The sequence below is a fragment of the Watersipora subatra genome, chromosome 8 (assembly GCF_963576615.1).
Source record: "Watersipora subatra chromosome 8, tzWatSuba1.1, whole genome shotgun sequence".
Lineage (NCBI taxonomy): Eukaryota > Metazoa > Bryozoa > Gymnolaemata > Cheilostomatida > Watersiporidae > Watersipora > Watersipora subatra.
The window spans coordinates 63,466,001-63,481,027 of NC_088715.1; the positions used below are offsets into that span (position 1 = coordinate 63,466,001).

Here is a 15,027-nt window from a genome sequence, read left to right on the forward strand (position 1 = left end):
TGTCCCATTTCTTTATTCACCTCTGACTAAATAGTGTCCCATTTCTTAATTCACCTCTGACCAAATAGTGTCCCATTTCTTTATTCACCTCTGACTAAATAGTGTCCCATTTCTTTATTCACCTCTGACCAAATAGTGTCCCATTTCGTTATTCACCTCTGACCAAATAGTGTCCCATTTCTTTATTCACCTCTGACCAAATAGTGTCCCATCTCTTTATTCACCTCTGACCAAATAGTGTCCCATTTCTTTATTCACCTCTGACCAAATAGTGTCCCATTTCTTTATTCACCTCTGACCAAATAGTGTCCCATTTCTTTATTCACCTCTGACCAAATAGTGTCCCATTTCTTTATTCACCTCTGACCAAATAGTGTCCCATTTCTTTATTCACCTCTGACCAAATAGTGTCCCATTTCTTTATTCGCCTCTGACCAAATAGTGTCCCATTTCTTTATTCGCCTCTGACCAAATAGTGTCCCATTTCTTTATTCACCTCTGACCAAATAGTGTCCCATTTCTTTATTCATCTCTGACCAAATAGTGTCCCATTTCTTTATTCACCTCTGACCAAATAGTGTCCCATTTCTTTATTCACCTCTGACCAAATAGTGTCCCATTTATTGACCTCTCGGCTATGGCATGGCTTCAAATCGAGTGCCAAGTAGTTCATATTTATTAAACTACTTTGCATTGATATTTAGTGAATCGTATTCCAGAAAGTACATCGTTTTTACTTTGGATACTATTGGCTTGGATAGTCTTAGCTCCTTTATGTAGCCTTAGTTCATTTGCTGACACAGATATAATCTTGTAGAAACTCCGAAAGAGGCCTCAGCAAACCCAGCAAGTGAAAAGGGACCTGTTATATCATTATTCAGTTCTGACAGATCTCTCTCCGGAAGCGATCAAAGAGACATCATATATTACATTCAGAGCGACCTTAAACAAGAAACAGAGCGGTGGTTCAAGGTCATAGATGATGCATCTAAGGTCAATAATTTATTCATCCACAATTTTCGCTAGTTTGATACTCTAATCTATGTATAATAGATCTCAATGTTTGTTTGTCTTTTTGTCTTCATCCCTGTGTCCAGATTTTTCATTGCTAGATTAAAATATTGCAATAAAAGTCCACATAACTGAGGATTTAATCTCGGAACTGCCTGTTCACAAGGTAACTCAATAAGCTACGTGGGATACAATGGACTCATTGGGCAGATAGGCAATATCTGGGTTAAAATACGCATAACTACGCTGTGTTACGCGCAAATTCACTGAAGCTAGCTCTTATTAGTAAGTTTAGCAACACGTATACTAGCTTACTCAAATTAACTAATGGGAGCTACATTACATGCCACTGTTTATAAGCTGTTTTTATTACCCATGCAACACCCCAGCATTCATATAGTTAATCACTAAATAACTGCATTGGATGCAGTTCTATGCTGTAATTTTCATACAAGTAGTTATGTTTAAGTGTAATTCTTTCTCTTTACCGTGCTATAGCCGCTAGACACAAAAAGTTGAATGACTGAACAGACCGAATATTTTTTGGGAGTATTTGGGATTTTTTTTTAATTATAAATACCACCATATATAGAAATAAATATATTCATTTCCAATTGAATAAAGAAACAATTTTGGCTAGTTATTTAGCTACTAGTTCACCAATGGTTCATGATACTACTGAACAAATGAAACACTTACGTTTTGCTTCTACCAGGCATTTCCATTTTATCTGTCAAAGGTAAGGCAAGTACTGATTGGACTAGTGACAGCAAAAATACTTCGATTGAATATTTAATATTTTTATTCACAGCGTGCTTCACTGGCGCGAAAACAAACAACAGCCTCTGAAATGTTTCTACGGAATTCATTGAGTTCTTTATTCACAGAAGTTTGAGCTGCGCACCCTTGCCCCTAAATAGTCACATGAGAGGGCAACTCCAAAAATATTTGGTTTATTCAGTGTGTTCAGCTTTTTGTATCTAGCGGCTGTAGCTGTGTATGGATGTGACCATTATTTGGCAGTAAGCTATATAGCTGTGTTTGAGTAAAACATTCACTCTATGATATTCTCTACAGCCGTGTGTGTGTGGTACTCTTTCTCTACAGTGTGCTTGATATGTAATCCTTTCGCCGCCGTGTGGTTTGTGGATGTAGTTATGGATGGGTATAACACATTTTACAGGAGGTCTCATCTAGCCTGGAGGACCAGCAACTAAACAGAGATAATGTGCCAATACTTATAGAGAAGTGTGTAGATTTCGTGTCTATTCATGGTGAGTCATTTTGCACACCCGCAGATTCTGGCACTCGTGTAGGGTTTCATCATTAAAGCCTGGTTCCCATATCGATTGCGAGACTCCGGCGGTAACTTGCGCAGCAAAACGTTTGTGACGCTAGGCTCAGCGGCATATGTTCACATAAAAGCTGCATCGTTAAACATAATCGCGCAATCAAATAAAATGTTCGCTCGCCATGCCGTTTCTATAATTGTGACCTTCAACGGTACAGTGCATTTCGGGAAAGTTTTGTCTGCGACCTTTTGCAAAATTTGAACAGTACTAAACTGTTGCGTTGCCGCCGGCAACTGCCGGCGTACCTCGGCGGTACTCGGCTTGTAGGTTCCTATTTCATCGCTAATAGCCTGTGGTGATGTCGCCGGTGCTTTGCGGCGTGTATGGGAACCAGGCTTAAGGTAACACACTCGTTTAAGCTAATGCAAATCCTCGATTAATAACTCATGCTTAAACATGTTTAGTCAATTGTGTTACTGCTGTCTCTCTCCGGTTTCAGGCATGAAGACAGAGGGAATCTACCGACTCGCTGGAACACATTCTAAGATTACAAACCTGCTTAATGATCTCATCAAAGGTGTGTCCCATTTCATTTTAAACATCGTCCATACCTGATTAAACCTAGGCAACACATGATTAAACCTAGTCCACACATGATTAAACCTAGTCCACACATGATTAAACCTAGTCCACACATGATTAAACCTAGTCCACACATGATTAAACCTAGTCTACAATGTGATTATACCTAGTCCACAATGTGATTATACCTAGTCCACAATGTGATTATACCTAGTCCACACATGATTAAACCTAGTCCACATATTATTAAACCTAGTCCACACATGATTAAACCTAGTCCACACATGATTAAACCTAGTCCACACAGGATTAAACCTAGTCCACACATGATTAAACCTAGTCCACACATGATTAAACCTAGTCCACACATGATTAAACCTAGTCTACAATGTGATTATACCTAGTCCACAATGTGATTATACCTAGTCCACAATGTGATTATACCTAGTCCACATATGATTAACCCTAGTCCACACATGATTAAATCTAGTCCACACATGATTAAACCTAGTCTATCTGTGATTATACCTAGTCCACACATGATTAAACCTAGTCCACATGTGATTAAACATAGTCCATATGTGATGATACCTAGTCCACATGTGATTAAATCTAGTCCACACATGATTAAACCTATTCCTCCTGTGATTAAACCTACTTCACCCATTATTACTTCACACCTAGGTTACACAGAGTCGACATAGTAATGAACAGAACCTTTCAGTCTTGACCTTGTGAAGCTTTGTCACAAGCTAATTGCTGATGTAGCCAAGGGAATTGCTTTTTTTTACCAAAGCTGTAATTGTCGACACCGCTTTGCTCTTTGTTTCACATAAGAAAGCGAGATCAGAGGCATTAATTCCTATAAGGAAAACATTGATTAGCTTACTGTTAAAGAAAGCCTGGACTTCAAAAGAGCTGATGGAACAACAGGGCTAGCCCATTACAGTTGTGCAGGTTTAACCCATAATATGTAATTTTTCAGTGAGCAGTACTGCAGGTCAAAGTTTACCACACAAGATTCATCATTGACTGCTACCTGTATTACGAGGAAACTCCGAAGAGGTTTCAGTATCAATTTTAAGTTACGGGATGTGTGACCAGCATCCCTTTTACATGTATGATTGCTCATTTATTTGTTAGCAAGCATAACCAAACGGTTGTAAGATCTTTGATGCTCTCTCTCTGCCATAGGATAAAGATGGGTACTATTTATTTTATAAACTAACTGGACTGTGGTTCACTTACATAAATGTAGTTTATCTAATCAAATATTTAGACAGAGAGTATCTAATCCTTGTTCGTTCGGTAAAATTTTGTTGTGCGTACAGGATATTGCATGTAGGCATATATTGTTCATAGGTGCGCGAGGGGTAGATATAAAGATGGAGGAATACACAGTGCTTGATGCAGCTGACACGCTGAAGAGATATCTCCGGCACCTACAGGACCCGATCATGAGCTCTGCTCTCTACGGCAAATGGCTTAGCGCATCAAGTAAGTCTGGACGGGCGTTATATAATCTCCTATGTTTAGTGGTGAATTCTGTTGAAAACCTGGCTGCGCTTATAGTGTATACAGACTCAACTGTACACACCATGTTAAGATTACAGATTATACAGACCTATTTGTACAGTAGACGCTCCTACAAGGTAAATAATCCATTCCAGGAAGGTTTACGTTATAGAGATTTTGCGTTGTACGAACAGTAAAATACAGGTAAATTGCCTAATCCGTTCTAAGATCTTTCCAAACTCACTCCTTTTGCCATACAAAATGAAAAAAACTAGACTTAATTCTTTATTTAATGTGTTGGCTGTACCGTAACTGTAGTATTATTAGTTTGCATCAACAACTTGTCTCCTTTTTGTGATCAATTTCACTGGTTTTATAGACTACGATTGCGGTAGTTTTACAATAAGTTGATGAAAATGCACATATTCGACGTTCATTTACAAGGATTTGTTAATCTTTTTTAGACGGCGGAGTATATTCTGCAAAGTACAACTAACAACAAAAGTTTTATATGTCTACAATAACGCAAAACAAAATATATTTTTACTATAAAAAGACTTGTTCGTATTCTATCTGTATGCAGGGGTCAAGGTTAGGATAAAAGATAACTTTCAGCGGTACTCTCAACTCGAAACATTCAGATTGGTAGATCGATGCTGTAATATCCGCACCAATCGATCGTCTTAAGTATTTATTAACAATTGCGCAGCTACTGTTCTCTGTATTGTCGACACATCTGACGATCTATCACGTCTAACTAAAATGTCATCGAAGTTGTATATATAACGCTATACGTACGTCATATTTTCACAAGTGCAGCGAGATATGTTACCATTTAATTCAATATATGGAATTTTTTACGTAGTACAAAGCATAAACTTTGCATAAATCTTTTACGTTTCCTGGAATTTACGTTATAAGAGCGTCTACTGCATAGACTCTGTTAAGTTTACAGGTTATACAGACATATATATGCAACAGAATCTTCAAGATCTTTCTACATTGATTTGTTTGTCGTTATATCAGGAATGTGTTTATAAAGCTGATGAGCCAGTCTGGACACACGCAAATATCTAGTAAATTTTGAGCAGTTTAAAATAGATTCATTTACTGTTTAGATTTGTGATCGTATTTTAAATACCTGCTTGTGAATGATGATCTTGTTTTATAGTGATCAGCTTGCCCTCCATAGATAGTCACCGATGTAAGTCTTTCCTCGCTGCCTTCCTATCAGCATTGTCCTTTCACTGGCATAAAACAGCTTTTGATCCCTTGAGATTTGTGTTCACTCTGTGAGCATAACTCCTAATCTATCGCGCGTATGTGATTTTTGCACTTTGAATATTCACCTCATACAGAATATTCCCGATATGTAGCTGAGCCAACAGCAACTTGCTAACCATGTTTCATTGCTAAACCATAAATATGAAGCTTTCTAGTGCTTATTAGCGGTTGAGGTGCATTTATATGAGCGTGTGAAACCTCCAAAATTTTGTACAACTGTGTTTGGGTTATGCGAGCTGCTATATAATATATATATATATATGTCATAAACTGCTTTGTAAATAATAAAATTACCAAACTAACTAGTTACTAATAAATAATAATAAATTAACAAATATATAAAATAATAATTATGTCTGTACCCCTTGCATTGGCCAATCAAAGCTGGTAGTCTTATGACAGCTACATTAATGCCATTAAATCCTCACGATCTGCTTTGAAAAAACTTCTAATGTATTTAATTTTTGGCGATCTTCTATTCTATCCCCAACCCATCAATACTAAACCTTTTGTTTTAAACTTAACTTTTACCAATGATATACAGCCCAAAAGGATAGCCGACGGCTATCATATGGGCGTGGTTTAATTATGGAGCTCTATTAGGATTGTGCTAGCCTGGGTTTCAAAGCAAACACAACTCTCGCGGGGCGGTCGCGTTGCCTTGTTAGGTTTTAGAAAACACGAATCGCTGTTATCGTTTCATTAGCTTATTCAGCCAGTAGACCCCGCGGGTCACAATAGCAAACATTGAATTTCTGCAATGTAGGGGTAATACCTAACCAAAATAATGTATCTAATCAAAATAAAACATTTCAAATTACCTACTTTTAGTAATTTTAAAATTAGTAAAGGTCGTAGTATATGCCTAAAGTTGAATATAATTACCCGAACAACGGCATTTTTTTTCTAGTTTTTGATTAATATTTTGCCACCCCTAATATAAAATGACAAAGTCTTTCATCGGTTTCACATTGTTTTACCTTGCCAATAAGATGGGACAGCAGGCAAAGCTGTGCAGTGTAGTTTTCATACTCAAAATCTAAATGCAAAACCGAATTTGAGCTATTTTACGATTGACTATTAATATCACGAATGCTTGTGAATGGCAACTGACTGATCATAACGGTGACAATATTGGGATACTATATTTATTTGACAACAAAATGAATTTAACAGATAAGTAAAATAACCACTATAGTTCATAATATTCGTAAATTTACAAGGTGCTTTATTCAGCATATTTGTTTGTTCGGGTGCCGTGTTCGGGTTAATCCCAACAGAGCTTCATAATTAAACCCCGCCCATATGAGCGCCGTCGGCTATCCTTTGGGGCTGTATATCATTGCTTTTACTAATCTTTTGGTTCTAGTCATTTGTAATAATTTATAGACTAACTGAAGTTGCCTGATACAAAAGCTTTTGTTCCCCTTCCCCTGCTGATTGGTTGCGATCAGATATACCAGCCAATGGTTAACAGGGTCAACAAAGCGCTGAGTAATATAATAAATTATGATCCCATTATCAATGTAGCGAGTAAAACAGCACAGCACCCGCTAATTATCAAACTCTCATTGTTGCATTTAGTTGTCAGTATGAAGTAAATAACCTGCAGTACAGTGTCGTGCTGTTTGACTGCGCATGACAAGTTAACTAGAGAAACACTAGTGTATGCACTCTTTTATGGCAGCTGTTTGCGTTTGATTGCTATGCTTGTCTATGTATTCACTTGCTGCACTCGGATTCATGGTTTCCTCTCTTAGTCTAAGATCTAGTAGCAGTTAATTTGGTAACCGACTCTGCAGCTGTATGGATGAAGTTTAAATATATTTGTAAACTTAGGGTTTGATTGTAAGATATGTGTTGTCGTGTTTTATGTAGTTGATATTAGTGGTGCTCCAGTGACTATATCTGTTCAACATAATACATACAGTATGTTGACCAGATATAGCCATACGTACAGTACATATTAAACATACTCGTCATGTCTATTGAAGAAACTAGATACATGTACATACATTAAATAAATACTTCCATCTTTTAAACACACTAGCTATATCTATTGACCGTACTAGCTATATCTATTGACCGTACTAGCTATATCTATTGACCGTACTAGCTATATCTATTGACCGTACTAGCTATATCTATTGACTGTACTAGCTATATCTATTGACCGTACTAGTTATATCTATTGACCGTACTAGCTATATCTATTGACCGTACTAGCTATATTTATTGACCGTATTAGCTATATCTATTGACCGTATTAGCTATATCTATTGACCGTATTAGCTATATCTATTGACCGTATTAGCTATATCTATTGACCGTACTAGCTATATCTATTGACCGTATTAGCTATATCTATTGACCGTACTAGCTATATCTATTGACCGTATTAGCTATATCTATTGACCGTACTAGCTATATCTATTGACCGTACTAGCTATATCTATTGACCGTACTAGCTATATCTATTGACCGTACTAGCTATATCTATTGACCGTATTAGCTATATCTATTGACCGTACTAGCTATATCTATTGACCGTACTAGCTATATCTATTGACCGTACTAGCTATATCTATTGACCGTACTAGCTATATCTATTGACCGTACTAGCTATATCTATTGACCGTATTAGCTATATCTATTGACCATATTAGCTATATCTATTGACCGTACTAGCTATATCTATTGACCGTACTAGCTATATCTATTGACCGTATTAGCTATATCTATTGACCGTATTAGCTATATCTATTGACCGTATTAGCTATATCTATTGACCGTATTAGCTATATCTATTGACCGTATTAGCTATATCTATTGACCGTACTAGCTATATCTATTGACCGTACTAGCTATATCTATTGACCGTACTAGCTATATCTATTGATCGTACTAGTTATATCTATTGACCGTACTAGCTATATCTATTGACCGTACTAGCTATATCTATTGACCGTATTAGCTATATCTATTGACCGTACTAGCTATATCTATTGACCGTATTAGCTATATCTATTGACCGTACTAGCTATATCTATTGACCGTACTAGCTATATCTATTGACCGTACTAGCTATATCTATTGACCGTACTAGCTATATCTATTGACCGTATTAGCTATATCTATTGACCGTACTAGCTATATCTATTGACCGTACTAGCTATATCTATTGACCGTACTAGCTATATCTATTGACCGTACTAGCTATATCTATTGACCGTACTAGCTATATCTATTGACCGTACTAGCTATATCTATTGACCGTACTAGCTATATCTATTGACCGTACTAGCTATATCTATTGACCGTACTAGCTATATCTATTGACCGTACTAGCTATATCTAATAACTATATTAGCTATATCTATCAAGTAAACTAGTCATATGTTAAACAGCCATCTTTTCTCGCAGTTCAAGAAGTACACGAAGAAAAGCTTTACACTTACAAGAATTTGCTATCAGAGCTTCCAGATGTTAACTTTGCTTCCCTGAAGATGATCATCGGGCACTTACACAGGTGAGTTGTGCATTTTTTAGCAGCAAGTAGTAGCCTTAGACTGTTCTTGACCTGTCCTTGACCTGTCCTTGACCTGTCACAGTTAGAATTGCTGACTCACACTAGTTTACTGTCTACAGAGTTGCTTCCTATGAGGCAGAAAACAAGATGGGCAGAGTGAACCTAGCGACAGTCTTTGGGCCGGTCCTCCTTTCTGGCAGCCTTGTAGAGAAACCAACCCAGGCGACCTTCCAGTGTACCAACTATGAGATCAAACTAGTTGATGATTTGATCAGCTACTACCAATGGCTTTTCTCGGTAATACACTTCGCAGCAGCTGATGCTGCAGCTTCCTTGCTTCAGCTTCCTTGTCAGTGGGCCATGAGTGCTTTTATTCAAGAGTCTCATATAGCGAGGTATTGGTCTCACATTGCAGGTTTAATAAAAAGTTTTGACAGCAATCGTGAGCCATTTACATTCCATATCGGCAGCGGCGCTAAGTGCTCACTATCAAATGGGTTTCGACTGCTAGTAAAGGCCTGGCTTCACACATCGAACATGGGTATGACGGTGCATCGGCAATACCTCGGCACAGTGCTGTCAATGCATCGTTTTGGAATGAAGGAATGGTCACATTGGTTTATGTCAGTAAAATAGAACTGAAGTTGTTTTTTTTATTTTGAAGTCATGCTAGTTGCCTCCAAGATTGGCTTTCGAACATCGATAACAACAATAACATCGATAACAACGATAACAGCAGAGCTCCCCACGAAAAACTATATATTCTCACGTGTAACATGTATTATAAAGGTAGTAGTATAAATTGGAACTGCTTATGAAAGATTTTAGATAAGTTTTTTGATAATTAAATTTGTTAAAATCCTTCGTTTGCTAAAGTTTAATGTATGCCATAAAATTCAAGTTTTTCGTACTTTATTGTGTTGATCATTAACGTGTAGCATTATTTCTGAGTGAGATACAGCAATGCAAATAGCTGCCCAAACACTACTAGTACATGTATCTCAAATTCTTGATCATCCATGTTATCATACAAATAATCCGACGATGCTTCAATAACAGCACCTGAAAACTTATTGAGGTCATAATGAGTGTTACAGGACTGAGGCCAGTTCTTATTGGTCAATCCGCTAGTCGACACAACTCATCATTTGGTAGAGTCGGTGTGTAGCCACAGCAAGTATCTACACTATGTATCAGTGTGTCACCAGGCCTTAACCCTTCTGCCTAAGGCTACAATAATGTACTTTTGTAGATTGATGATGAGGAGCTAAAGAAAGAAACGCAAGTGCAGAGATATATTCAACTAATAAAGGAGGCGGAACACCAACCTCCTCGGGCCAAAGACTTTATCTTCAGCATCTATGTGAATAACAAGATGTGTGACCCAATCAGCATGGAGGTAAGGAATAAAACAACATGTGTGAGCCAGTCAACATAGAGGTATAGAATAATTCCTATTTCGACAAATACTTATAAATATTGTTACCATTTGTTACGAGCCAATGAAGTATGTGCATTAGTTTATTGGGTGCCAAGTGAACAGACAACTCTATGCAGGTACCCGCTGTCATGACTGCAGAGCAAGTTGTTGAAAAGGTTGCTCAGTCTAAGCGGATTCCTCGCATTGACGGATACTCCTTATTCCATATCGTCTGCGGAGGGGATCTTGAGAGGTCACTCGCAGCCAGTGAGAAGGTGAGAGGCCTTTTTATTTCTTATTCAGGAGGTGAGCCAACCGGTGCGCTAGAGATGCTCGCATACAGCATCGCAACTGTCAGCTCTAGAAATTATGGTCAGCATAGATGTACAACATAGATGTACAATATAGATGTACCACATAGATGTACATCATAGATGTACCACATAGATGTACAACATAGATGTACAGCATAGATGTACAACATAGATGTACAACATAGATGTACAGCATAGATGTACAACATAGATGTACAGCATAGATGTACAACATAGATGTACAACATAGATGTACAGCATAGATGTACAGCATAGATGTACCACATAGATGTACAACATAGATGTACAGCATAGATGTACGACATAGATGTACAGCATAGATGTACAACATAGATGTACAACATAGATGTACAGCATAGATGTACAACATAGATGTACAACATAGATGTACAGCATAGATGTACCACATAGATGTATAGCATAGATGTACCACATAGATGTACAACATAGATGTACAGCATAGATGTACGACATAGATGTACAGCATAGATGTACCACATAGATGTATAGCATAGATGTACAACAAAGTGATCACAGAACTGGATTGAAAAACATTCTCAGCAGATAATCATCCATAGAGTAAAGATCTCTTTCTCTGATCACATGTACACGTTGCACAATCAAATCCTTACTATGAATCGAACATATGTTTTGCTATTTGTACCTGATTTCGTTTGCAAATAATGGATTACTCGAACAAGCCAGTTTTGAATAGAGACAATCGCGTGTACTCATAGTAACTAGTAGTAACTAGTAGGTGTGTACTCATAGTAACTAGTGGTAACTAGTAGGTGTGTACTCATAGTAACTAGTAGTAACTAGTAGGTGTGTACTCATAGTAACCAGTAGTAAGTAGTAGGCGTGTGTACTCATAGTAACTAGTGGTAACTAGTAGGCCTTTTTTCATAGTAACTAGTAGGCGTGTACTCATAGTAACTAGTGGTAACTAGTAGGCGTGTGTACTCATAGTAATCAGTAGTAACTAGTAGGCGTGTACTCATAGTAACTAGTAATAACTAGTAGGCGTGTACTCATAGTAACTAGTAGTAACTAGTAGGCGTGTACTCATAGTAACTAGTAGTAACTAGTAGGCGTGTACTCATAGTAACCAGTAGTAACTAGTAGGCGTGTACTCATAGTAACTAGTAGTAACTAGTAGTAACTAGTAGGCGTGTGTACTCATAGTAACCACTAGTAACTAGTAGGCTGTGTACACATAGTAACTAGTAGTAACTAGTAGGCGTGTACTCATAGTAACTAGTAATAACTAGTAGGCGTGTACTCATAGTAACTAGTAGTAACTAGTAGGTGTGTACTCATAGTAACCAGTAGTAACTAGTAGGCGTGTGTACACATAGTAACTAGTAGTAACTAGTAGGCGTGTACTCATAGTAACCAGTAGTAACTAGTAGGTGTGTACTCATAGTAACTAGTGGTAACTAGTAGGCGTGTACACATAGTAACCAGTAGTAACTAGTAGGCGTGTACTCATAGTAACCAGTAGTAACTAGTAGGCGTGTACTCATAGTAACTAGTGGTAACTAGTAGGCGTGTACTCATAGTAACTAGTGGTAACTAGTAGGCGTGTACTCATAGTAACTAGTGGTAACTAGTAGGCGTGTACTCGTAGTAACTAGTAGTACTTAGTAGGCGTGTGTACTCATAGTAACTAGTGGTAACTAGTAGGCGTGTACTCATAGTAACCAGTGGTAACTAGTAGGCGTGTACTCATAGTAACTAGTAGTAACTAGTAGGTGTGTACTCATAGTAACCAGTAGTAACTAGTAGGTGTGTACTCATAGTAACTAGTAGTAACTAGTAGGCGTGTACTCATAGTAACTAGTAGTAACTAGTAGGTGTGTACTCATAGTAACCAGTAGTAACTAGTAGGCGTGTACTCGTAGTAACTATTAGTAACTAGTAGGCGTGTACTCATAGTAACTAGTAGGTGTGTACTCATAGATTCTTGATAATGCTGAAGGTTTTGGATGTGAACCTGGTCACTTGGAATTGGAGCGACGAGCACAGGAAAGACAGCTACTTGTGTGTCAAGGAGGACCAATATCGAGACTACATGGACCAAGTTGTGAGTTGAGTCCTTCTATAATATAGTATGCTGCCAAGGACACCTTGAGCTGTCAACATCATTTTAGACTAGTCTTTTATGCCTCTTGGCTTGCAACCCAGTCAATGCTTTTCTTATCATCTCGACATACGAAGCGAAGCGTGCATTAATCATTTTGAGCTGTGAATTGAACTAAACAAAATACAGAGTGCTTTTATATGAGTGTTGGATCCTACATAGAACTGTTTTGATACTCGAACCTAATTTCAGAATAAAGCAACTTCGTATATAAAGGTTTTTCTGTATTTCTTTTAGGAAATAATTTCTAAAATTGATGTTATATTGGCTCATGTAGAAAAGTACAGCTAGGCATTCTATACTTTGAATCATAGGCATGTCAATGGGTGTCACATGAGATTAACTAGTTTATGTTGTATTCAATTCACATTTGAGCTATTCTACTTGGGCTATGTCTATGAACTTTGCTCGGTTCAAGGAGTCGGTGCATTCATATATGCAATTTACCATTTATATTTTATTACTGAGGTGAAACTTTAAAAAGGCACGCTCACACCAAAACTAGCCAAAAGGTAGATGGTGGCTCTAAACTGGCAGAAAATTTCAGATGTAGGGACTACATAATGCACCTGTTTGTTGTTGCCAGTCAGGACAAGACATAGGTCGTTTCACAGAGCTCCAATTCAGTGATAGGAAGGGATGGAAGAAGATGTACTTTGAGCTCAACGAATCCCTCCTCATCTGCTACAAGGACAAGTCCAAAACCAAACATTATGAATGGGATTTGTCCCTCCTTTCCATATATATTGGAGTTGAGAAGAAACGCAAGCCTCCAACCATGTGAGTTGTTTGGCCAGAGCTTTCCAAGGAGTTGTATTTCCTTGCTTATTGTAGGCGCCCTTGTACATTTGTTGTTCTCTTTAGATTTGGATTGACTTTTCTCACGCAAGAAGACTCAGGTACCAAGCAGACCCATCTTGGGCGGAGTGTCTGCTTCCCCACCTCTTCTGAAATGTATATTTGGCTCTCCGCTATGTATTCTCAGGTAAGTTTGATGCGAGGAAAGGGAAGTAAGAGCCGCATATTTCTGGTTAGTGGGAAACTTTCCGCTGGTTAGTGGGAAACACATTATATGAAGCAAGCTCGTTGGTGCGCAGTCATCACATTGCTGCTTTCCGCTGGTTAGTGGGAAACACATTATATGAAGCAAGCTCATTGGCGCGCAGTCATCACTTTGCTGCTTTCCGCTGGTTAGTGGGAAACACATTATATGAAGCAAGCTCGTTGGTGCGCAGTCATCACATTGCTACTTTCCGCTGGTTAGTGGGAAACACATTATATGAAGCAAGCTCATTGGCGCGCAGTCATCACATTGCAAGAAAGGAATCCTTTAGGAAGTCGTCGCAATTTTGTAAATTTTCACTTTGATATCTTTGCAGCGACTACGAAACCTGGCACATTTTACGCTTGGCAATAATTTACTGACCAGTGCCTTCAACTGCCTTCATTGACTTGAAATTGAGCGAAACTTGGTTGAGTCGAGTTATTACTTTTTAGCTGATGTTAAATGCTGTTTACTGGTTATCGTTATGTTGTACATATCCGAGGAATTGCCAAGGAAAGACAATTTTGAAAATAAACTCCAGTATCAAATGTTTGGATAAGTACCTCTTTTAGAAAACAGTGTGATTATCTTACTGTTCTAGTATTCATAGTGTCACTAGCTAGTTAGAGAGAGAGGCTGCACTGATAGATCACATCTGTACAGTGTTTGTTTTTCCTTGAGCAGCCTCAATTCATTATATATTATCAGGGCCTCAAGCTATAGCGCCCTTGTAGCGCCTTCATAACAGAGATGCAATTCATAGAAATTTCGAATTCGCTGCTGGTGCTTTCTACACATTAGGCGGCATCTATCTATCTGTTTCATTGATCTCTAAAAACACCATATGCACAGCATCCATATATCTGTATAG

General features: G+C 38.0%; 1 protein-coding gene across 4 annotated transcripts in view; it reads left to right on the forward strand.

Annotated features, from left to right (window-relative positions):
• The window catches only part of LOC137401455 (arf-GAP with Rho-GAP domain, ANK repeat and PH domain-containing protein 1-like), a 48,853-nt gene that overhangs the window by 29,697 nt on the left and 4,129 nt on the right, over nt 1-15,027 (forward strand). For 2 of the 4 annotated variants that reach the window (XM_068087804.1, XM_068087806.1), the window contains exons 19-29: nt 818-993; nt 2,195-2,285; nt 2,803-2,880; nt 4,248-4,415; nt 9,108-9,213; nt 9,333-9,510; nt 10,466-10,612; nt 10,771-10,908; nt 12,950-13,054; nt 13,698-13,891; nt 13,976-14,096. In XM_068087804.1, the coding sequence (XP_067943905.1) occupies nt 818-993; nt 2,195-2,285; nt 2,803-2,880; nt 4,248-4,415; nt 9,108-9,213; nt 9,333-9,510; nt 10,466-10,612; nt 10,771-10,908; nt 12,950-13,054; nt 13,698-13,891; nt 13,976-14,096 (1,502 nt within the window). Of the gene's footprint in view, nt 1-817; nt 994-2,194; nt 2,286-2,802; nt 2,881-4,247; nt 4,416-5,571; nt 5,605-9,107; nt 9,214-9,332; nt 9,511-10,465; nt 10,613-10,770; nt 10,909-12,949; nt 13,055-13,697; nt 13,892-13,975; nt 14,097-15,027 lie in introns of all 4 variants that reach the window. The other 2 variants (XM_068087805.1, XM_068087807.1) reach the window with 2 other exon arrangements.